At 41.1% G+C, this 25,345-nt stretch overlaps 2 protein-coding genes across 3 annotated transcripts in view; one reads left to right on the forward strand and one right to left on the reverse strand.

Moving 5' to 3' along the window:
• The window catches only part of nhlrc2 (NHL repeat containing 2), a 104,684-nt gene extending 92,076 nt beyond the window's left edge, over window positions 1-12,608 (reverse strand). The window contains exon 1 of the mRNA XM_078564698.1: window positions 12,425-12,608. Within this exon, the coding sequence (XP_078420824.1) occupies window positions 12,425-12,572 (148 nt within the window). The 5' untranslated portion in view covers window positions 12,573-12,608. The remainder of the gene's footprint in view (window positions 1-12,424) is intronic.
• A 206-nt stretch (window positions 12,609-12,814) lies between these two features.
• The window catches only part of dclre1a (DNA cross-link repair 1A (PSO2 homolog, S. cerevisiae)), a 52,368-nt gene continuing 39,837 nt past the window's right edge, over window positions 12,815-25,345 (forward strand). For both annotated transcript variants that reach the window (XM_078564695.1, XM_078564696.1), the window contains exon 1: window positions 12,815-13,317. In XM_078564695.1, coding sequence (XP_078420821.1) covers window positions 12,858-13,317 — 460 coding nt within the window. In that variant the 5' untranslated portion in view covers window positions 12,815-12,857. The remainder of the gene's footprint in view (window positions 13,318-25,345) is intronic.

A 25,345-nucleotide genomic window follows, 5' to 3' on the forward strand; every position in this document is an offset into this window, starting at 1 on the left:
AACTGGGAACAGGGAAATGGCAAATAATTTAAACCAATATTTTGCATCCGTCTTCATGGTGGAGGATGCTATAAACATTCCAAAGATATCAGATAGGCAATGAGCTTATGAGAGGAAAGATCTTGTAACAGTCTCTATCACAAGGGACAAAGTATTTGACAACTAATGGGACTAAAGGCAGAATCTGATGGCCTGCATTCAAGGATTTTAAAGGAAGTAACTGCAGAGATCGTGGAGGCATTGGTTGAAACATTCCAGAACTCACTGGATTCCTGGAGGGTCGCAGCGGATTGGAAAACTGTTAATGTGATGCCCCTGTTCAAGAAGAGAGGGAGACAAAAAGCAGGAAGCTAAAGGCCAATCATCCCAGCATCTGTCGTTGGGAAAATGCGAGAGTCCATTATTAAGGAAGAAATAGCAGGACACTTAGAAAAGATTAACGCAATCAGAGTCAAAAATAGGGAAGTCCTGTTATAGCTGTATAAGGTGTTGGTGAGGCCGCACCAGGAGTAAGTACTATGTACAGTTTTGGTCTCCGTATTTAAGAAAGGATATACTGGCATTGGAGGCAGTTCAAAAGAGATTCACTAGGCTGATTCCTGGGATGAAGGGGTTGACTTATCAAGAACGGCTAAACAGGTTAGGCCTTTATTCATTGGAGTTTAGAAGAATGAGGGGTGATCTTATTGAAACGTACAAGATTCTGAGGGAGCTTGACAGGGTAGGTGTTGAGAAGATGTTTCCATTAGTGGGGGAATCTTGAACTAGGGACATAGTTACAGAATAAACTGAGATGTGAAAGAATTTCTTCTCTCAGAGGGTAGCGAATGTCTAGAATTCACTACTCCAGAGAGTTGCGGAGGCTAGATCACTGAAAGTATTTAAAGAGGAGGTAGGTATAGTTTTGAAATATCGGGGATTTGAGGGCTGAGAGGACCTGGCATGAAAGAGGAGTTGAGGCCTGAGGCAGATCAGCCATCATCTTATTGAATGGTGGGGCAGGCTTGAGGGGCCGAATGGCCTACTCCTGCTCCTGCTCCTATTTCTTATGTTATGATCCCCCAGTTATTAACTGAAAGAACTATGCTGCAAGATTTCATGTTTTAAACACAAATCTTTACTTTACAAGGATGAAACAAAATAAGCACTAACTTAAAACTATATTTTGTAATTGCTTAAGTGCTAAACCCAATTCTACTTCCATCCCAAGGGTTCCTCCATACTTAACAAGATCTTAAGGGCTCATTCACTTCTCTTGGGACCAAAGAAAAGCATGTCACAACTCTCTGGAATTCACTTTGATTTCCCTCAGTCTTCCAGCTATTCTGAGGTACAAGACCTCTTGGGATCCTTCCACTAGTCTTTGGTTCTGTGACCCCCTAGCTCTTCTTAAACCTCACAATTGTGCACTCCCCAGTTCAAGCATGGACTTCATTTGTATTTTTGCATCGTGACTTTTAAATTAGAAACACCCCTGGTTCTTAATAGCCCTCTGCTATGGCCCACAGCAATTAACAGACTCGTGGTAGATTCTTTCTCTCCCTGTTTCAATGCTGTTCTTGAGCTGACTGCTTGTTTCTGTGTGAAAACATACAGATACCCTTTTGTTTTGGGTTTGTCTCCCTCCTAATCTATTTCCATAGTAACATGACATACCTGGGATGTTCCCAACAGAAATTTAAACTGATTATTTTTTTACCTTCAAAATAACTGTGATTTTGGAATCCACATGAATAATTTATATCTCTTATGGGGATAACTGCCAGCTGTAGATTCACTGGTTCTATGAAGAAACCAACTGTAGAGCTTTTAGAGGTTCTTTGATGGTGGGAACTACAATAATAATTTACATTTCTAACAAAGACAGGGCAATTCCCCTCAGTCTTACTGTCAACAATTCCCACCTTACACTGACCTTGTATGTACACAGAAAAGGACTTTTGAATTGCCCTTGCTTTAGATGATCTGGAAACTTCTGAAATCCAGAGTTTAAATGACTTTACATTTACAATTTCAATCTTCAAAATAAAAGCTTAATTTCTAAAACACATGAATTAAAAAATAAAAATCAGATAATTGCAACAATAGATGTTGGGAAAAAATGCACGACTAGTTTGAGCAAGTAAGCATTAACTACAGTGACCAGGAGAATAAGAAAGGCTGACAGCAATTTTTTTTAAAAAACAAGAACCTGTACTGGGACTTGAGGAATAATTGAGAAACCATCTAGTTCAAATCGTCGCTCAAGGTTTATCTCAGAAGCTGCTTATCTGTGCTCAATAGGTAATGTTTTTGCCTCCGATTCAGAATATTGTGGGTTCAAGTCCCACTCCGAGACTTGAGCATAAAAATCAAGGTTGACTTTCCAGTGCAGTACTGAGGGAATGTCCTCTCGGCTGCTCATAAAACATTCCATGGCACTATTTCAAGAGCACGGGAGATATCCCTGTGTCCGGGTCAATGTTTATCCCTCAATCAACCTCACTAAAGAAACAGATGATCTGGTCATTATCACATTACTGTTTGTGGGAGCTTGCTGTGTGCAAATTTGTTGCCAGATTTCTTACATTCCAACTAACGGCTACACTTTAAAGTACTTTTTTGGCTGTGAAGCACTTTGAGATGCCGTATAGCCCTGAAAGATGCTATATAAATGCAAGTCTTTCTTTTTACACCACAAGCGTCTCCATTTTGTGTCGATGTCCACGTCATACCCTTCACATACCACTGAATTGTGCATTTGTAATTGGCTCATACACTTCTCATTATGTTACGAGGATGTGTATATTTTTTTAAAGAAAATGATACAATTTCTAATGCCTCTTTTTCTGGCTGGATTTTAATAAACTGTAATCCTATTAAGACAATGGAGGGACCGCCAGCCAGCTACAATGGATAACCTCACATTCCACCTAAGTGGGATGAAAAGGAACAGACTATCAAACTCTCTGGGGAGCGTGAAAGACCCCATCTTCTGTTGGCTTTTACAATATTCAGAAGCTCCTCAAAAAGTTTCAAATGAGACATTAAAACGTAACTACCTGTTCTACAAAACAATGACTACAGCAGGCATGATAATTGAATTTCTCTGGAATATACAGCCAACAGGACTTTTAAGAACCGTTTACCAAGCCAGAGAACAGAGATCGGAAGGCTATATTGAAAGGTTGCAAACAGCCGTGTCTCTCTCTCTGAAGTACAGCACATGGATTTGCAAAGTAACCATCCTGAGAAGAGACATCTACTGTAAATCGAGGTCTTTTGGGGACAAAACGTGGAAGTCTGTTCCATACAGCTACACCCAGGAAGACAACTGAACAAAACGGTTGCAATGTGAAATCATCACATCAAAACCAGCCAAAGGCTAGTTAATCGTACATTTCTTTGATTGCTTATTTTCTTCACGAACTGTAAAAAAATCTTTAAGTCTATCCTCATATTCTACCATCTGTACTAGTGTGTGTGTGGGGACCAGGGAATGTGAGATGAATAAATGGTCGTTGTGCTTTACCTAGTTTTTAATTCAGGAAGTGGGGTCAATAAATTTATCTTGTTCTTTATCAACCTCTTTATCATCTCTTTTGAGAGAGCAGCTCAGCAAGTAAGGTGCCCAGTAGAAAGCTGGACCCTGCTCCTGCAAAGTAAGCTAAAGGCAAGACTTCCTGTTGCTGATGAGAGTTTGGCAAACCATGAGGTGGCGAGGAAGGCTATTTGAAGTGCGTACGAACTGGTGCTGGAGGCGTACCATCAGAAATTCTGTACCTCTGAAAATGGCAGGACCAGATGTACATCGAATTTGAACGACTCAAGCAGCTCACGTGTGACTGGTGGATACGAGGGCTTGAGGTCGAGCCCAGGTATGAAAACCTTCAAGAAATAATGCTCCTTGAAGAGTTCAAAAATTCACACCCTCTCCCCATAAAAAATGCACATAGCAGGACAGAAAGTGGCAGGTGCCAGGCAGGCAGCAACTCTGGCTGATGATTACGAACTTGCCGACAAGCCCTCATCCCAAAGGAAACCCATCCCTAATCACCCCCAGCAACTTGAAAAGGATAGGTGGTGGGAGTGTGATAGGAAGCCAAGGTTTGGGGTTACGGGAAAGCCCGTAGGATTTACTGGGGCACATAGGGCCTGTGCAGAAAAAGGGCATCAAGCAGAGAATATAGCAGACTAGGCTGTGACTCTGACCACAGCAGCAAGTCCTTGTAAATGCACACGTGAGTGCATGTGAGACTACCAAAGTCCCTGAGAATTACAAGGATCTGTGTCAGAAGGAAAGACACCCCCATTTCCCCAGAGCAACGTAAGCTCGTAGTCATACTGAGGGATCCTGGGGCCAGCCAATCTCTACTGCTGGGAAGAGGAATGTTCTTTCCTTCAGAGAGTGCAGTACAGGCCCAAGTGCTGGTAAAGCATATCAAGGGAAAATACATGCCCATACCTTTATACAGGGTGCACCTAGATTGCGAACTTATTTCAGGGCCAGTGACTGTGGGAGTTGGCCCCATTTTACCTATGGACAGGGTTGACCTATTCCTCGGAAATAACCTGGGATCAAAGATGGTAGCATCCCCAGTGGTTTCAGAGAAGCTGAGTGAGGTCAGGGAGACAGAGCAGCTGTAGGAGAAAGTCCCTTGCATTTTTCCTGACTGCGTAGTAACCTGGTCTATGGCCAAACAAGCCATGAAAGGAGAGGCCAAACTAGCACTGCAGATGGATAACCCTGCCGTCTGGTTCTCTGAAGACCCTAAGGATGCAATGAGTAGGTCTTCCTTGGATGCAGTTCATCAAGCTGACCGGGTGCTAAAAATTGTTAGCATAGACTGCCCAAACTGAAGCTGAAGCAGAGGGAGTCACAGAGTGCTATTATTTTAAAATTGAGGTATTGATGAGGAAGTGGAGACCTCCCTCACAGACCTGCAGACGAGGACTGGAAAGTGATCCAGCAGGTAGTGGTGCTGCTGAGTTACCAAGAGGACGTAAACTATTTAATTGACACCTAGATCGTAGGGAAAAAAAACAGCAGCTTTGTCATTGCAGAGGAAGAGCGCATTTGCATTTTGTTGAATAGAGCATTCAAGAAGGGGAGTGAAATCTTGCACCTAGCTAGGAGACACCAATCAATATTTATATTACTAATAAAATTGGTACTATGAAAGGGGTTTTATTGTTAGAAGAGGTAGAGTTCAAAGGGTCTGATGATACAATAAGAATTTACATTCAAAGAGAAGTACTGGGTATAACAGAAGGGAGTTTCTGTGCGTGCAGGGCAGAGGCATGTAACATCAAAGCACTGTAAGCCTACAACTGTCTGCAAAGGAACCAAAGTGAAAGGAACCTCATTTGAATTTGTAAGGTGAAAATGCTTTGCCTGGTGTCTGCTCAAAGTCTATGGGTTGTTGTTGCCTTATGGAGATTAGTTTGGGAATTTGTTAAAAAGTTATGATAGTAGTCATTTGTAGCCGTATGTATATGTTTAACTTGTGTAAATTAATAAATGGCTCCTGTAGTTTAATATAAAAACCTCTTGAGAAGCAGTGGTCTTGTTCCTGAATTTAGAGCTTCCAGTTGTTCTAGGTGACTTTCCTGGATATTACCTAGAACAACTGGAAGCCCTCATCCAAAGTTACAGTCAGCTGACCTGGTGGTCAACCTCGCAAGAGTCAGGTTTCTTTTTATTAATTCATGGTATGTGGGCATAACTGGCTAGACCAGCATTTACTGCCCATCCCTAATTGCCTTCGTTCAGAGTGCATTTAAGAGTCAACCTTATTGCTGTGGGTCTGGAGTCACATGTAGGCCAGGTAAGGATGGCAGATTTCCTTCCCTAAAGGACATCAGTGAAACAGATGGGCTTTTACAGCAATTGGCAATGGTGCCATGGTCATCATGAGACTTCTAGTTATTGAATTATTCAAATTTCACCATCTGCTGGTGGGATTCGAAGAGTACTAGTCCAGTGACAATACCACTATACCACCACCTCCCCAGGTGACCTACTTAGGACATGTGGTGGGTCGAAGACAAGTACTGCCCAGAGCGGTGAAAGTACAGGCAGTAGCAAATATTCCTATCCCCACAACAAGATGGGAAATAACGAGATTCCTAGGGATGCCTGGTTTCTAATGCAAGTTTGTCCCTAGCCTCAGAATTATTGTTGCCCCAGTAACAGATCTATTTCAGAAAAAAGCAAAGGTAGTGTGAACAGAGAAGAGCCAAACAACTTTTGAAAAGCTGAAGGCCGTTATAGCAAATGAACTGGTGTTAGCAGCCCCAGATTGAAGTAGCCATTGAAGATAATGGCCTTGGGGTAGTGGGTATCCTACTCCAGAAGGGTGAATCAGGCATAGAGAGACTGATCGGGTATTTCTTCAAGAAATTGAAGAAGCACCAGAAATGTTATTCCACTGTGGAGCAATAAACCTTAGGATTATTATTAGCTCTCAAACACAGATATATATCTGAAATGGCTACACAGAGGCCACAGTGTATACAGAACTCAACCCTTTAACCTTTGTAGAAAAATTCAAAACCAAAAACACAAATTTGTTTGAGTTTGGTTCTCCAACCATAGCTTATTGCAGGGAAAAATAACGTGATTGCGGATGCTCTGTCCAGAGTTTAAAACCCGCATAGGAACAACAACTCAAACCTCAACCGAACAGACCCAACAGAGTAAAAAGGAAAGCATGAGCTTGTGGATGAATGCATGTGGGTGGGTTTTGTTTTTTTAAAAATTATTTGCGCTTTTTCCCAGTCTTGAAACAAGAGTGAATCTCATTTCATTCCGCGTGGTGCAAAAGTATTACGAGAATTTTTTTAAAAAAAGATACAATTTCCAATGCCTCTTTTGCTGGCTGGATTTTAATAAACAGTAATCCCTTTAAGACAGTGGAACAACTGCCAGCCAGCTGCAATATACAACCTTGCATTCCACCCAAATAGGATGAAAAGCAACAAACTCTCAAACCCTCAGATGAGTGTGAAAGACCCCATCTCCTGTTGACTTATATACTATTTGGAAATTCCTCAAGATTTTCTGAGATGAGACATCAAAATATATTTGCCTGTTCTACAAAACAATGACTACAGCAGACGTGGTAATCAAATTCCTCTGGAATATACAGCTAGCAGGATTTTTAAGAATTGTTTACCAAGCCAGAAAGCAGAGATCAGAATGCGATATTGCAGGGCTGCAAAAATCTGTGTTTCTCTCACTCTCTGAAGTACCACACATGGATTTGCAAAGTCACCATCTTGAGAAATCCATTGCAAACCGAGATCTTTTGGGGATAAAACGTGGAAATTTGCAAGGTACAACTATACCCAGGAAGACAACTGAACCAAACGTCCGCAACGTGGAATCACCACATAGAGACCAGCCAGAGAACGCTTAATCGTATTTTTTTTTGATTTTTCTTCACGAACTGTAAAAAAATCTTTAAGTATATCCTCATATCCTACCATCTGCACTAGTGTGTGTGCGAAGACCAGGAAATGTGTGCGACGTATGAATGCTGGCTGCAATTACCTAGTTTTAGAAAAAAATTCGGGATGGAGGGTCAATAAATTTATCTTGTTCTTTGTTTTAAACTCATAAAAGATTAATCAGACGGGTTTTTAAATCTGAAAGCATACATAGTTGTAACAATAAAAAACATCGATTTTGGAGCAGGAGTAGGCCATTAGGCCCCTCAAGCCTGCCCCGCTATTCAATAAGATCATGGCTGATCTGCCCCAGGCCTCAACTCCTCTTTCATGCCAGCTTCTCATAGTCTTCAACTCCCCGATATTTCAAAAATCTATCTATCTCTTTAACTACTTTCAGTGATCTAGCCTCCACAACTCTCTGGGGTTTTCCAGATATTCACAACCTTCTGAGAGAAGAAATTCCTTCGCATCTCAGTTTTAAATGAGTATCCCCTTATTCTGTAACTATGTCCCGTAATTCAAGATTCCTCCACCAGTGGAAACATCTTCTCAACATCTATCCTGTCAAGCCCCCTGAGAATATTGTACGTTTGATAAGATCACCCCTCATTCTTCTAAACTCTAATGAATAAAGGCCTAACCTGCTTAGCCATTCTTGACAAGTCAACGCCTTCATCCCAGGAATCAGCCTAGCAAATCTCTTTTGAACTGCCTCCAATGCCAGTATATCTTTGGAATGTTTATAGTGTCCTCCACCGTGAAGACTGATGCAAAATATTGGTTTAAATTATTTGCCATTTCCCTGTTCCACATTATCAATTCTCTAGTTGCATTCTCCAAGGGCTTAACGCTCACTTTAAACATTCTCTTTCTTTTTATATACCCATAGAAACTCTTGCTGTTTGTTTTTATATTTCTTGCCAATTTGCTTTCATAATCAATTTTCTCTCTCTTTTTAGTCATCTGCTGCTGGTTCCTAAAAAATTCCCAATCCTCTGGCCTACTACTATTTTTCGCTGCCTTGTATGCCTTAGTGTTTGATTGGATACTCTCCTTGACCACCTTTGTCAACCACAGTGGCTCATCCTTCTCATCAAGTCCTTCTTTTTGACAGGGATAAATTTTTGCTGAACGTTATGAAATATCTGCTTAAATGTCTGCCACTGCTTATCCACCGACCTTCCCCTTAGTCTATTTTCACAGCTTGCTTTAGACAACTCTTTCTTCATACCTCTGTAATTGCCCTTATTTAAGTTGAGAACACTGGTTTGAGACCCAAGTTGCTCGCCCTCAAAGTGAATTTGAAATTCTACCATGTTGTGACGGCTACCCCCTAGAGGATCCTTAAACACAAGACCTCTTAATAATCCCACATCATTACACATTACTAGATTCCCACCCCCAAATTCCCAAGTAGGTTCTGCAATGTATTGCTCTAAGAAACAATCCCTGATGCACTCTACAAATTCGTCTTCCATGTTACCCCTGCCAATCTGATTTGTCCAGTAAATATGCAGATTAAAATCACCCATGACAATTGTAGTCCCTTCTTATATGCCTCCATTATTTCCCAATTTATACTTTGTCCTACAGTGAGGCAGCTCTTCGGAGACCTGTAGACAACTCCCATCCATGACTTCTTCCCCCATGCTATACCTTATTTCCACTCAAACTTATTTCACATCACGATCTCTCTCCCCCCCTCCACTCTCTACATCACTACTCGCTACTGCACTGATACCTTCCTTTATTAACGAAGCTACCCTACCTCCTTTTCCTTTTTCTCTACTTTTCCAGAACATCGAATACCCTTGAACAAAAACAGAATTACCTGGAAAAACTCAGCAGGTCTGGCAGCATCGGCGGAGAAGAAATCAGTTAACGTTTCGAGCCTTCATGGCCCTTCGGCAGAACTGAAGCATAGTTAGGAGCCGAAGGGCCATGAAGGCTCGAAACGTTAACTGATTTCTTCTCCGCCGATGCTGCCAGACCTGCTGAGTTTTTCCAGGTAATTCTGTTTTTGTTTTGGATTTCCAGCATCCGCAGTAGCTTTTAGCTTTTTGTTTTTATACCCTTGAAGATTGAGTTTGCAGTCTTGGTCATCCTGCAACCATGTCTCTGTAATAGCTATCAAGTCATAATCATTTTTTTCTATCTGTGCAGTCAACTCATCTATCTTGTTACAAATGCTGGATGCATTCAAATAAAGAGCCTTAAGCTTTGACTTTTTACCATTATTGCTCATTCTGGTTCTGATTTCTGCTGCACTCTTCTGTTTATATTTTCTGCCCCTTCCTGTCACACTTTGGTTATTGTTCGCCTCTTCACTACCCTGCTCTCATTTCTTTTTGATTTTTTAAGCATCCCTTCAATTGAACCCTGCCCCCTATTAATTAGGTTAAAGTCCTATCTACAACCCTAGTTATGTGATTGGCCAGGACACTGGTCCCAGCAAGGTTCATATGAAGCTGCCTGAACGGAACAGCTCTCTTTCGCCAGAGCTTGTGCCAGTGCCCCATGAATCGGAACCCATTTCTCCCATACCAATCTTTGAGCCACACATCTACCTCTCTAATCTTATTTACCCTAAACCAATTTGCACAAAGCTCAGATAGTAATCTGGAGATTATTACCTTTCTGGTTCTGCTTTTTAATTAGCTCCGAGCTGCTCATAGTTCCTCAGCAGAACCTCTTTCCTAGTCCTACTTATGTCATTGGTACCTACGTGGACCACGACAACTGGATCCTTCCCTTCCCACTCCAAGTTCCTCTCCAGCCCAGAAGAGATGTCCTTAACATTGCACAATGTTAAGCACCATTCGCGACTCCTCAGACACTGAAGCAGTCCACATCCAAATGCAGCAAGACCTGGACAATATCCTGGACATGTGGCAAGTAACATTCGCACTACACAAGTGTCAGTATCCAACAAGAGATGCCAAGTGATGGCATTACCATCACTGAATCCCCCACTATCAACATCCTGGGGGTTACCATTGACTAGAAACTGAACTGGATTAGTCATTTAAATACTGAGGCTATAAGAGCAGGTCAGAGGCTAGGAATTGTGTGACAAATAACTTGCCTCCTGACTCCCCAAAATCTACAAGGCACAAATGAGGAGCGTGATGGAATACTCCTCACTTGCCTGGATGTGTGCAGCTCCCACAATACTCAAGAAGGTTGACACCATCCAAGGCAAAACAGCCCACTTGGTTGGCACCACATCCACAAATATTCACTCCCTCCACCACTGATGCACAGTAGCAGCAGTGTGTACCATCTGCAAGATGCACTGCAGGAATTCACCAAGGCTCCTTAAACAGCACCTTCCAAACCCATGACCACTACCATCTAGAAGGACAAGGGCAGCCGATACATGGGAACACCACCACCTGGAAGTTCCCCTCCAAGTAACTCACCATCCTGACTTGGAAATATATAGCCTTTCTTTCACTGCTGCTAGATCAAAATCCTGGAACTCCCTTCATAACAGCACTGTGGGTGTAGCTACACTATATGGACGCAGTGGTTCAAGAAGGCAGCTCACCACCACCTTCTCAAGGGCAACTAGGGATGGGCAATAAATGCTGGCCCAGCCAGCGAAGCCCACGTCCTGTGAATGAATTAAAAAACCTTGGCACCAGGTAGGCAACACAGCCTTCAAGACTCTCTGTCTTTGCTGCAGAAAACAGTATCATTCCCCTAACTATGCTATTCCCTATTACTACTACATTTCTCTTTTCTCCCCCGACTTGAACGGCACTCTGTACCATGGTGCTATGGTCAGTTCGCTCATCCTGCCTGCAGTCTGTGCCCTCGTTCACACAAGGGCACTGGCTGAGGCTCCTCTAAATCTAAATTTTAGATCCCCATACCTGCCTCACTCACAGTCACACTGAGCAATGTAAACATAACACAAATAATATTAGTTCAATTTATACTCAGAGAAGGGCCACAGGTCATTAATTTGAGTAAATTTGAACCAGTAACACATATTTGGAATAATCTGTTGGATGCAGTAATAGACAAAAACATTTAGTATGTTTATTCTGGATTAAAATGCACCTGGATACTACATAGGAGAATTAGGGCAAGCAAACTTTTACATTATCATGTCTTAAAGTGTAGGGTAACATGAAACTACTGCAAGATCCCACAAACAGCAGGAGTTGAATGACCAATTAATGATTGAGTTGAAGGAACAATATTAGCAAGGATTCGGATGAAGAGTCATACGGACTCGAAACGTTAACTGTATTCCTCTCCGCAGATGCTGTCAGACCTGCTGAGTTTTTCCAGGTATTTTTGTTTTTGATCCATGGAGAACTGTCTGCAAAAACTCCACGCCCTTGCGTTCATTGTGACATTTCACCTTATAAGGCCAATTTTACATACACCGTCATTCACGTTATAGTTTCAATAGTTATTTTGGTTTCCCCTTCCTCTTGGGGTGACTTGACAGATACCTTCAGCCTCTGCGCAAAACACCCCATAATTAGCGCTTCGAAACACTCTTCATCGACACATTCATAGGAAGCGGTTACTGTGTTAATGGACAACACAAGATACACAATGTGCAAAATGTAACGGCTAGGGAGGGAAGGAACTGCACGTCCTGCTGTCTTGTTTTCAGTCTGGTGGACAAATACTTTAAAAGCAAGAAATAATCTTGCAATTTCTGCAATTATTCGTAAGATTTGATTTCAATTTGTCCGATACCAGACAAGAACATGATACCTGGCAGAGAGCTAACTTACTCTGGGGAAGCTTTGCAACAGCAGAAACTCGGCATTTAGTCTTTTTTTTAAATAGAGGTACTCTGTTTTAAAATCAGCACCTCCCCCAATCTGTTACTCCCTTAATGTGAAAGTTGCATTGCAGACGAGTTGACAGCCCAATTCAGCCACTAACAAAAAACCCCTAAAAATAAATCGCCCGAATCCCTTCCTTCCTGCTGTTTTTTGAGTGGGGGCGGGGGAAAACTCACCTTCATCAAACTCAGGGACTTTTAAATCGGTTTCCCTGCCATCTAGTTTTCTGAGGTGCTGGAGAATAAGCTGTTCTTTCTCCGCTTGGCCAGTAGCTCCCAGTAATGCGGCTTCCAGCTGAGCCTGGGCTACAGACACAGCCGCCATGGAGACCGTGGAGGCTGCGAGTGAAAACGGCCGCTCTCATCACCACTTTCGTCACGCCGCTCGTGCACCACTTTACAGTTAACAATTTAAAAAAAAAAATCATATCTGCGTACATGCGTTTTCTGCTTAGCTATCGCTCACTCAAGAAGAACTGATTGTTTTTCCTTTTTATTGTTGCTGGACCGGCGCGATGAATGGTGTCGAATTTGCGGATTTGAGTTGGGATTTGGGGATCGCGAGCGCGGTTTTAACGGCTCGGCGTTCGAACGGCCGTGCGGCTGCGCCATGAGCGCCGAGGAAGCGGCCATCTGGGGCTATCGCTCTGTACGGAAACTGAGGCAGCCTGCAAGTACCACAGAGGCGAGTAGCCCTCTCCGTGAACCATCCGCCGGCTCGCCTCAAGCAGCTCCGCTGAGGAGCCGGGGCAAGGGAGCCAGATCCCAGCGCCGGCTTCAGAGGAGGCCCGCTGATCACTCAGCAAGAGAGAGCGGGGAAGCCTCCAGTCAGGAGTTGACCCCTCCTGCATCAAACACAAGCAAAACACCCCCAGAGCAAGCCACATGCAACCCCCTGTCCCAGGATGAATGTCCCAATGTCCCCGATGGGAAACAAATCACCAGAAAGGCCAGGCCAGTGCATGACGGCTACTGCCCTATCTGTCAAATGCCTTTCTCCCTGTTGCTGATAGAAACGCCCCGGTGGCATGTGTCAGAGTGTTTGGATACTCCAGGTTGCACAGATAATGGTAAGTTGACAAATAGGTACGGGTTTTACTGTCTTAATTTTGCAACGTATCAAATATGAATTATGGTATTTTAACGTGCATAATGTTAAGTCAATATCTATTGATTCATTAAAATGAAGGTATTTATATAATGAGAAGCTTTGGAGCTTCTTTCTTTGTACAGTAATTTCCGCCAGATGCAAGGAGCTCTCTGGGAACCTCAGCAACTTGCATTTGTAGGGGAGCTTCTGTTTTTTGTTTCACAGTAATTTTCCCCAGGTGCAAGGAGCTCTCTGGGAGCCTCAACAACTTGCATTTATACTGCACTTTTAACGGAAAATGGTGCAAAACACTTAAGAGGAGCAATATCGGACACAATTTGAGACCGAGCTACATAAGGAGATACTGGGACGGGTAGCTGAAAACTTGGTCAAATCAAACAGGCAGCTGCAAGATGTATTTTAAAAGTGGAGAGATTTAGAAAGGGAATTCCAAATAGGTCCTAGACAGCTGAAGGCACAGCTGCCTAAAGAGGAAAATTGGGGAAACATAAAAGCCAGAATGGGAGAAACATCAGGTTCTTGGGGAGTTGTAGAGCTGGAAGAGTTCACAAGCCAATTGAAGGATTTGAACAGCCAGGATGAGGAATTTTAAAATCAAGGTTTTGCTGGACCATGAGCCAATGTATTTTAGTGAGCCCAGGGATGATGGATGAACAGGACTTGGTGTGGGTCAGGATAGGGAAATAGAGCTTTAGATAAGCTTAAGTTTACAGAGTGTGGAAGATGGGAGACCGGCCAGGAGAGCATTGGAACAGTCGAGTCTGTAGGTAACAAATCTGTAAAGGGTTTAAGCTGCAGATGGGTTGAGGTAAGGGTGGAGTTGGGTGATGTCACTGAGGTGGAAGTCTTGGTGATGGAGAGGATATGGCTCATGGTCAAGTAGGACATTGAAGTTGCAAATGGTCTGCAGTGGCATCAGAAAATGGGTGGGAGAGGGATGGAAATGGTGGCTAAGGAACAGAGCTTGTGGCAGGGTCTGAAGACAAGGGCTTTAGTCTTCCCAATATTTAATTGGAGGAAATTTCTGCTCATCCAACACCGGATGTTGGAAAAGCAGCTTTGCAAATTAAAGCCAGTGGAAACGATCAAGAGAAGTGGTGAGTGTTGACAGCATACATGTGGAATCTGACATTTTTTGATGATGTAGATTAGAAATAGGAATGGGTCAAGAGCAGATTCATGAGGGACTCCAAAAGTAGCAGTGTGAGAATAGGAAAAGAAGCCATTGTACGTGATCCTCTAGCTATAACTAGATAGGTAGACTTGAATCAGCTGAGGGCAGTCCCATTGAGGAGAGGCATTGGAGGAAGATGGTGTGATCAGCTGTATCAAAGGCTAGAGATATGTTACATCATTCTTAACCCATAAATAGTAAAAGGGTAGTCAAAGAAAGGGTGGAAATGATTTGTTACCAAAATGGAGGTCTTCTTTTAGAGGTTAAGGACACTGCTGAGGTACTAAATGAGTACTTTGCATCTGTTTTCACTAAATAGGAAATTGCTGCTGATGTCAAGTAAAGGAGGAGGTAGTAGAAAAATTTTGATAGGATAAAAATAAAGAGGTGGGACTGTAAAGATTGTCAGCATTCAAAGTAGAAAAACCATCTGGTCTGAATGGGTTGCATCCTAAGGTTCTGAGGTAAGTAATGGTGAAAATTGAGGACCTTCTGATCACAATCTTCCAATGAGATAAGAGTGGAGCGGGAACATTGAAGAATTGCAAATGTTACACCATTGTTTAAAAAAGGGCAGAAGGATAAAACTAACAACTAAAAACCAGTCAGCTTAAATCAGTGATTGGGGACTTTTTTGGAGACAAAATGAATTAGTGTTTGGAAAAATATGGGTTAATAAATGAAAGCCAGCATAAGTAAATTGTATTTGACAAACTTGATTGAGTTCTTTGAAATAATAGAGAGGTGGTTGAGGGTAGTGCAGTTGATGTGCTTATGAACTTTGAAAAGATGTTTGATGAAGTACCATAAAATAGGTCTGTTAGCAAAATTGAAGCTCATGGGCATAAAAGGGCAGTGGCTGCATGGATACAAAATTAGTTATGGGGGGAAAAAAGAGAGTTGTGGTGACCTGCTGTTTCTCCAGACTGGACAGGAGTGTGCAATAGTGCCCCTGGACTTGTATTTGGGGATACTAGGCATAATTTCAAAGTTTGCAAATAGCATGAAATTTAGAAAAATAGTAAACTGTGAGAAGATTAGATTTAGACTTCAGGAGGAAGTGGACAAACTGGTGAAATGGGCAGACAAATGGCAGATGAAACAATGCAGAGAATTGTGAAGTGATTCATTTTGGTAGGACAACTGAGGAGAGACAATATAAATTCAGTGGTACAATTTTAAGGAGGGTGCAGGAACAAAGTGGGTACAGCTGCAAGTACACAAGTCTTTGAAGGTGGGAGGATAAGATGAGAAGGCATATGGAATCCTGTAAGGCATAGAGTGCAAAAGCAAGGAAGTTATGCTGAAAATTCATGAGACACTGGTTAGGCCCCAGCTAGAGTATTGTGGCCAATTCTGGGCATCATAATTTAGAAGGAGTGTCAAGACCTTTAGAGAGGTCGCAGAAGAGATTTACTAAAATGGTACTGGGGGAAAGAGTCAGCTACAAGGAGATACTAGAGAAACTTGGGGTTGTTCCCCTTGCAGCAGAGAAGGTTAAGTGGGGACTTGTTTGAGGCATTCAAAATCATGATTGGTTTTGACAGATTAATTGGCAAAAGAAACTGAGGTGACCTGAGGAAAAAATAAATTATCTGGAATGCATTGGTGAAACCAGATTCAATAATAATCTTCAAATGGAAATTTAATAAATACTTGAAGTGGAAAAATTACAGGTGTGTGGGATGGAATGGGACTAATTGGATAGCTCTCTCAAAGCCGGAATTGGTGTATTATATGGAATGGCCTCCTTTGTGATGTTTAATTTTGTGATTCTAAGGATTAGGGCAGATGTGCATAGTCAGTCACATAGGAAGTCATTTATGACTTTGATAAAGGCCTTTTCAATGATGTGCAGGTATGGAAATCTGATTGAAAAGGTTCAAACATGGGGTTGCAGGAGAGATGGGCATATATTTGGGTGGCGACAACACATTCTTGGACACTGGAGAGCAAAGAGAGGTTGGAAATGAATTAGCAAGTAATTCCGTGTGTGAGGTTGAATGATGTGTTTCTAGGCATTATGATAGAGGAGGATCGTAGTCATGATCTTGTCATGTCTGATGTCCACAAATATGCACTTTGTAGGAAAAGTCAATGGATAACAATCAATAAACTTATTTTTAGCCTTGGGATACAGATTAATTGCTGAAAATCAGTAAGTTCAGTACAAACCTGGGATTAAGTCCAAGACCTTTCTGGTGTCTACCGCTCGCGCCAAATTTGAATGTTGCATTTACTTCCTGATCTATTGGGAAACCTCAATTCTATATGCCACCTAGCTTACTCTAATTAATAACCTTTCAGTGTCTATTCTCAGAAGTAGCTCACTTCTAACGCCAAAACCTCTCCAACATGTACAAGGCACAAGTCAGGAATGCCTTGGAATACGCTCCATTTGCTTGAATGGGTGCAGCTACAACAATATATAAGAAGCATGATATCACTCAAGACAAAAAAGTCCGCTTTATTGGCACCTCATCCATTGCTCCAAAAGTTCATCATTGGTGTACTGTGGCTGTAACTCCCAACCCACAAACTCCACTACTTAGAAGGGCTGAGGCAGCAGATGCACGAGAACAGCACTGCCTCCATGCTCCTTGCCAAGTCGTGCACTATCCTGACTTGAACACAATATCATAATTCCTTCAATTGCACTTGGATGAAATCCAAACCTAACAGTATTGTGGTAGCACCTGCATCACATGAACTGCAGCAGCTCAAGAAAGCAGCCCACCACCAACTTATCAAGCAGCAAGTGATGGAATGTAAATGCTGCCCTTGGCAACCATATCCTCTTCCCAATAATGAATAATCAAATGTTTTCTTATGGTCTTTGAGTAAAATGCTGATTTGTGGTGAAATATGAGAATTTTAGGCACAGTTGGTGTTGTTAAATTTATTTCCTGAAGGGCTCTTGCACTGGTAGAGTGAGGACTAGTCTCATCAGTATGCCCTAGATTCAAACCAATAAACTAGAGAATAGTGTGTTAAGTCTTTCAGCATGCATTGAATTTTTTTTTGGTGTTGATTTTTTTTAAAACCTCAGTTGTGTACTTCTGTCTTGGTTAGGAAAAACAGCACCCAATTTTTTAATGCTTCAAAGGAATGCTTACTGTCATGCTTCTATTAGTCTTTGCATAGTAGCTGCAAGGCATGTTTTTCTCCAATCTGAAAGTATGTAATAAACTTAGCAAAATTCCCCAATATTTAACTCAAAATCTAATAATAAATCTATGTGAAGTGCTCTACCTAGTTCTCGATTTCTGCCCTGCTGATGTGTTAGATGCTGAATGGAGGATAGCGGTGGGATTTTCCGCACCCGCCTGCCGCTGTGATCTTCCAGTCCCGCCACAAGTCAATGGACTTCTGGCTGGAGTGCCGCCTTGCCCGCGGCGGCTCCCACCCGCAATGAGGCCAGAAAATCCCGGCCTAGGTGTTTTCTAGAGATAGATGATCATGGGCAATTGCAAGAGGGAAAAATGATTAGCAGACACTTAGTGTACGTACCCTCAAAAATAAAATCAGCCTGTGACTGAGACTTCAGAAGAAGAAAATCTGTTTTGTTCTGTAGGTGCTGAGACAGTATCTGCAGGTAACCAGGCAACAGATTACTGAGCCACTGCTATCAATACTGCTTGTTCCTTTTGTTAAAATTATTCATGTGGGAAATGTCTCTGGTATTCGATACTTTTATCACGAATTTCCAGCTAACCAAAGGACTTGTGTTCACTCCAGTTTGCTGTGGAGATAATGAGCAAACATGAACTGGTAAATCACGTTAATGATATTTTGAAATGCGTCACTGGCATGATTTAATATATGAGGATTGATATTTTTCTCAACCCTTAATATAAATAATCAAGACATAAAATTTTGTAATTTAGTTTGATATTTAGTAGTTGACAGGAAAGAAAATTATAGGGGTGATGTGCTATTAGAGTGCAAGTTCAAATTTAACATAATAGATGGCTCAAACAGTTGTTAGGAGAGCTAGCTAAAACACATTTAAGCAATGTCCTGGCAATCCTCCGTGAACCTGTTTAGTCTGTAGCACTAAACTGCCCACAGTTCTAACACTAATATGCCCATCACATAGTTGTTGGAAACATCTCTGAATTACAGCAAAGTGATTCATGTAAGGGGAGGAAGCATCTTTTGTGCCCTTTCTCACAACTCAATAAGCATTGGACCCATCACAAAATTAGATTAAAAAATTTCCTATGGCTGGCAAAGTTGTTTGGTGTAACATTTAGACTGTATTGGTGTTCTTAGCATTTATAGCACAGAAACAGAAGTGGGAGAGCAGGAGGACGATTGAAGAGCATGACTGTTCGATGCTACTTGGTAGTATGCGTTTTTCTAATTCTAGTATATTCCAGCAACCATATTATGAGATTCCCATTTATAGCACTAAGTCAACTTGACTTTAGCTTTTGATTTTTTCATGCTACATTTTGTATGTTAAATTTGCAATCCCACATAAGAGGAACAATACTTATCTTCCAGAAAATATGTTGTAATGAAGATAGAGTATATTTGGAATTAATATCTGACAGATGTTGCTTTATATGGTAGAATTTTCGACCTACAAAAATTAGTTGATACTCCCATTCCCACTTAAATGCATTCTTTTCAAAGGTTCAGATCACAGCTGATGTTTTTCAAAGCACAGTGCCAGAAGTTTAGGAGAGCCTTAGTATTACTAATGTTTTGCATCATTCCATACATGTTTCACTGATAAATGGGAGAATATATTAAATAAGAAGAGAAAATTCTCCCATTGTCAAGATTGTGCTTTTGTGGCAGTATATAAAAGAATGCATCTACAATATAACGGTATCTACTGTAATGCAAAAAATAATCCCCATAAGCGTGTGTAGTAGGCCATATATTTCAGTACTTCAATTTTTAAGTGTTGGGTACCAAATAAAGCTTTGCAAAACACTAATACTGGTACTTGTTCTAAATATAGCCGGCAGGTTTCACCTACCTTCCATTTATGAAATAAATGTTTGCGGTCTAAAATGATACTGGAGAGATGTTAGCTATCATGGAAATTTTTGTAAGGTCCATCTGAATGTCAGGAATAAATGATAACTTTCATTTATTACAAAAGTGCAGTTTTTATTTAATGGATTGTTAATATCTCTTATTGGAAAGCTATTGCCATACCCACTTAAAAAAGCGTGTGAATTATGTAGCACGTTACATGAACTGTGATTTTAGTAAGAGATTTGCCTTTGCTTATTATATTAGTAGATATAGGGCAGTGTGAGTCATCACCTCTAAAAAGATGCTTAGACCTGTTAAGGGAGTGAACTGATACCAAGAAGATGTTTACGATAGACCCAAATTTGTAACAAGTGTACATGAATGTGAAATTTGTCTCGATTCTTTTTTTAAGTAGGGTAACTTCTTGGTGTGCTATTATCTCATGTGGTGTTGCTTCAGTTAAATGCTTTTCTGGCTAGCCTTATTCTTAAGTTTAAAAATTCTTGGAATTGTAACTCATTTTGTTCTACTTTTCTCAATTCGTTTTTAACTTTTTATACCTTTTATTATTTTAGAAACTAATTCCAAACACTGTTTTTCAACTTAATGCGAGTCCAAAGGGGTGTCTTGTGGCTCGTGGGTAGCATCCCTATCTTTAAACCAGAAGCTCCAGGTTCAAGTCCCACTCTGGGACTCAATAGTCACGGAAAGTGCATTCATAATGCATTGATTACAAACCTGCAAATCCTTCCAACACACCTATGGCAGGCTATAAGAGTGGGAGAGTCTCCTGGTCAGCCAAAACTTGCAAAAGGCAACGGCACGCCATTGCTGTACCTTGTCAAGCATAACCATGGACCAACATGTGGAAGTCCATGGTTGCCAACGCCCTCTTAGGGCAAGGTATCTAGAGAGAGAGAGAGTCCAAGATGGCAGCAAAAGGGATTCTCAACAAATATTTGGAATCATTTGATTAGTTATTTTCTTTTTAATTGTTTGCATATATACTTATCTGTTGAAAGTCTGTGTACCTCCTTCCAAAAGGGCATCCAAGGGTTCATTGTAGTGGACAGCATGCATGTGGCCATTTCACATTGGAAATGTGCCATCCATCATATCACTTTGGGTTTTCAGTAGGTATCCGAAGCGGACACCTGAAACTGGCATGTGCAATGGGCCTAAGGTCTGTTCTATCCTGTTGATCAGCCTAAGGCCCATTGCAGAGCCCTTTGCCAAATTGTTTTGTGAATGACCACAGTATGGACTAAACATGCTGTGTGGTCAGTTTAGGCATTCAGTAGGTAGGCCAGTGATCCTAAAAGGTACTACTTAAAGTTGCCACCCAAAGGCAAGTTAAATATATTTTTTTAAATTTTACTTATTTGGAGTCAGACTCAAGATCATTTCAGGCAGAGGATCTCCAAAGAAAAATATATGCTCATTGGAGGAGGAATGAGGGTTTAGAGGAAAAACAAGTTCAGCTTTTTCAAAAAACTTTGGAATAATGACAGTTAAGTGCCTAAAACCTGCAGTTCTAACTGTTTTAACAATATTTCGCTATTCAGAAGGTCTAAGTATGTGCCAAATGTAGCCATTTAGTGATAAATTGTAGAATACATCTTTAGGTTTTGTTGGAAGATTGTTGTTGTATGCTTCATTCTGTAACATTTATCTACTTACTTTTTTGTGGAAACATATTAGGAAGCATACTTTTCTATCAGATTTGTGAAGGAATTCAAAAAGTCCTCTACTTCAGCCTGAGATTTACATCTAGTTTTAGCTTTGCATCTAGTTTTAGCTTTGCAGGTCCGTCATAGGATCTTATTAAACAAATAAAGTGAGAATTACTTGATGTGGAAAACTATGCTTCAGTTTCAATCCAAAAGAACCAAATGATTTTCATATTTTCTATCCTTACAGGGTGAAAGCATTCAAGATTTAAGCATGTGCACAATCAAAGTCTGCTGCTGCAGTTTTTGCAATATAAATCATTTACTAGCTTTTTGGTGATCTTCAGTTGTTTTTCTTTCTCTCCAACATTTGTCTCTGCATCTTTAGCTTTTCCTAGCCTAATATGGAACTGATTTACGGAGTCAAATAAGAGACATCTTGATTCTATCCTGTTGATCAGCCTTGGTTCATTGATAACACTAATTCAGAGGCAAGAAGGTTGGGTTCAAGTTCCACTCCTGGAAAACCAAGAACTGTGATTGTACTCGAAAGAAGTTGCAATCTGTGACTGTTGGTAACTCGAAAGAGTTTCCACTCCTATAACTTGAGCACAAGGTTTTAGCTGACACTCCAGATTGCTTCACTGCTGAAGGTGCTGTATTTCAGATATGCTGTTAAACCAAACTCCCATCTGTCCCCTCAGGTGGACATAAAAAGATCTCATGGCTGATTTGAAGAGAGTTCTCTTTGGTGTCTGGCCAAAATTTATTCTCCAACCAACATCACTAAAGCATCTGGTCATTGTCTCATTGTTGTTTTGGGACTTAGCCGCTAATTTGTATACAACAGTGTTTCCTACATGACCAGAGAGACTAGGCTTCAGAAGTAATTCATTGGCTGTAAAGTGCTTTAAGACATCACCAAGATTGTGAAAGGTGCTTAAAAAAAAATGCTTTATATAACCAGCAATTCCTACTTATTAAAGAGCATACCCATTTACAATGACATGAGGTTGTGAATGGGGAAAGAGCTAATGGAATCAACTGATGCAGTGATGCATGCTGTTAAATTATTATACTGAGACAGTCAGTGAACCTCCACTTTATTTGGTATAAATCTTGTCCCAGCTTGGTATTATGTCCACTTGATCAGCACAATTGAAATGCACTGAATATCCCTTGATTTGTTTTACACATTGCACATCCTCTATTTTCTTCTAAAATTCAGTGTCACTGCATGTAGGCACTTTTATGTTTTAGAGGAAACTAAAGCTCCAACAAGTGGGGTGAATTTAACCACACTCAACCCAAGTTATTATATTCAAGAAATTTATGACAAAGATGTAGTAATCATGATATTTTGGCTAATACAATGGGTTTGAATTTGATCTATTTATCTATTCATGGGACTGAGACAAGCAAACCGAAGATACCTTACTCTATTGAACAGCATTACTCAGAAAAATGGATTTGGGTAAGTCAGGATATGTAATGCATCAATTGACTATATAAAACTAAAATCAGAAAAATTTAAGTTATGACAAAAGTCAGATGCATCCTCTTACTCTACAGAACATGGACCCCCTCAGAATTTCATGAAATTAGTACCAAAACAGCAGCTAATCACGACCCAATTTTTGGCTCAAAATACCAAGAAAAATTCAAGTGACTGACTTATTCCTGTTTTATGCTATGTCCTAATTTCCTTTATTGTTTATGCTGATTCATTGAAACCTCCAACCAAACCTTGTGCTGCCTTTAAAATAGATCAGTTCCAACGTACAAATTTCCTCCATTTATGCTAGTTCAGAAAAGGCTCAAATTCACTCCCAAAATCAAGGTAATTCAGTTTTGGAAACTTTCAAGCTACACTATTGCTTTGCTTTCTGTCCTTTTTTAAAGCTCTTTTCATTTAGAGACCTGCATTAAAGTTCATCATATTATTCTGAACTTCAGCTTTTTAGGAGCACTCATTTGCAACAGCCTTTCAGTTGGATTTAACACTCTTCACTATAATCATGGAACAGCAGCAGAGCCGGAAAGCCCAGAAAGTGAAATGCCATGGACAGAGACCCACTGCATTCCGTGTTATCCCCGTAGAGACTATAAAGGTGGTGCTTGTCATTTGAGGAGAGGTCATATGAGCTGTGTGCCCAACAAACTGCTATTTACCAAGGAAGCCATTGGCTCTCTCTCGAGAAAACTTTGTGATGACCTTGAGCAACATACTGCAAGGTGTGGGCTATTACAGTAAAGGTCATCAAGGTCCTGAATGTTTATGTTCCATCTAAACAGATTTTTGCCGCATGAACTAGGGAGCTGCATGTGACAAGTTCCCTATGTCCTTTTCCCTAGGGCTATGGAGTTCATCAAATATGGCACATGTATTGCAGAACGAAGCGAGAGCCATACATCTTTACAGGCTCACTGGCTTCCACCGAGGAGATAATCAATCAAACACACATCACTCAACTCTGAATGAGAACCTTGTAACTTACATCAATCAAAAGGGTTTTCAGTCATTTAATTGCAGATTATATCATACCCGGTAGTGGATTTTGCACGTGAACGATCAGCATGTTGCTAAGACACACCCTTATTGCCATGGTTAATGACAGCACTCTGGGTCTGTATAATACAGTAGAGGAGTGAAATTTTCAATTTGGCAGGAAGAATGAAAAAGAAGCATATTATCTAAATGGTGAGAAATTTCAGAGCTCTGAGATATAGAGGGATCTCTGTGTCCTAGTGCATGAATCGCAAAAGGTAGTATGCAGGTACAGCAAGTAGTTAGGAAAGCTAATAGAATGTTATTGTTTATTGTGACGGAATTTAATACAGAAGGAGAGAGGTTATGCTTCAGTTATACAGGGCATTGGTGAGACCACATCTGGAATACTGTGTACCGTATTGGTCTCCTTATTTAAGGAAGATGTAAATGCGTTGGAAAAAGTTCAGAGAAGGTTTACTAGATTAATACCTCGAATGGGAGGGTTGTCTTATGAGGAGAGGTTGGACAGACTAGGCTTGTATCCACTGGAGTTTAGAAGAGTAAGAGGCGACATGATTGAAACAGTAAAGATCCTGAGGGATCTTAACAGGTTGGATGTGGAAAGGATGTTTCCTCTCATGGGAGAACCTAGAACTAGGGGTCACCCTTTAAAAATAAGGGGTCGCCTATTTAAGACCGAGATGAGGAGAAATCTTTTCTCTGAGGGTCATGAGTCTTTGGGACCCTTCCTCAAAAGGCGGTAGAAGCAGAGTCTGAATGTTTTTAAGGCAGAGCTAGATAGATTCTTAATAAATAAGAGGGTGAAAGGTTACCAGGGGTAGGTGGGAATGTGGAGTTGAGGTTACAATCAGATCATAGAAACATAGAAAATAGGAGCAGGAGTAGGCCATTCGGCCCTTCAAGCCTGCTCCGCCATTCATTATGATCATGGCTAATCATCCAACTCAATAACCTACTCCCGCTTCTCCCCATATCCTTTGATCCCTTTCACCCCAAGAGCTATATCTAACTCCTTCTTGAAAATGTACAATGTTTGGCCTCAACTACTTTCTGTGGTAGTGAATTCCACAGGCTCACCACTCTCTGGGTGAAGAAATTTCTCTTCATCTAAGTCCTAAATGGTCTACCCTGTATCCTCAGACTGTGACCCCTGGTTCTGGACTCCCCCACCATCAGGAACATCCTTCCTGCATCTACCCTGTCTAGTCCTGTTAGAATTTTATAGGTTTATATGAGATTCTTCTGAACTCCAGCGAATATAATCCTAATCTCAATATCGCCTCATATTTCAGTCCCACCATCCCAGGAATCAGTCTGGTAAATCAGCCATGATCTTACTGGTGGATCAGGCTTGAGGGGTTGAGTGGCCTACTCCTACTAATTCGTATGTTCATATGTGTGGGGTGGGGTGGGTGGAACAGCTTTTTTCAGAGCCTTGGGAGTTCAAAGAGTGGTAGATAGCGCTCCCCCTAATTTTAAACTCCTTTTTCCAGAGTTTCCAGTGACTCAACAGCATTTCCCTTTTCACAGATGACCAATGAAATTGAGAACAAAATTGGTAGGAAGAAGGCCTGCAATTTTGCTGATGGTAACCTGCAGGCCCTCCTCAACAAAATAGGACAGGTGGGCTCTCTCT

The sequence above is a fragment of the Cetorhinus maximus genome, chromosome 20, assembly GCF_964194155.1.
Source record: "Cetorhinus maximus chromosome 20, sCetMax3.hap1.1, whole genome shotgun sequence".
Taxonomy (NCBI): Eukaryota; Metazoa; Chordata; class Chondrichthyes; order Lamniformes; family Cetorhinidae; genus Cetorhinus; species Cetorhinus maximus.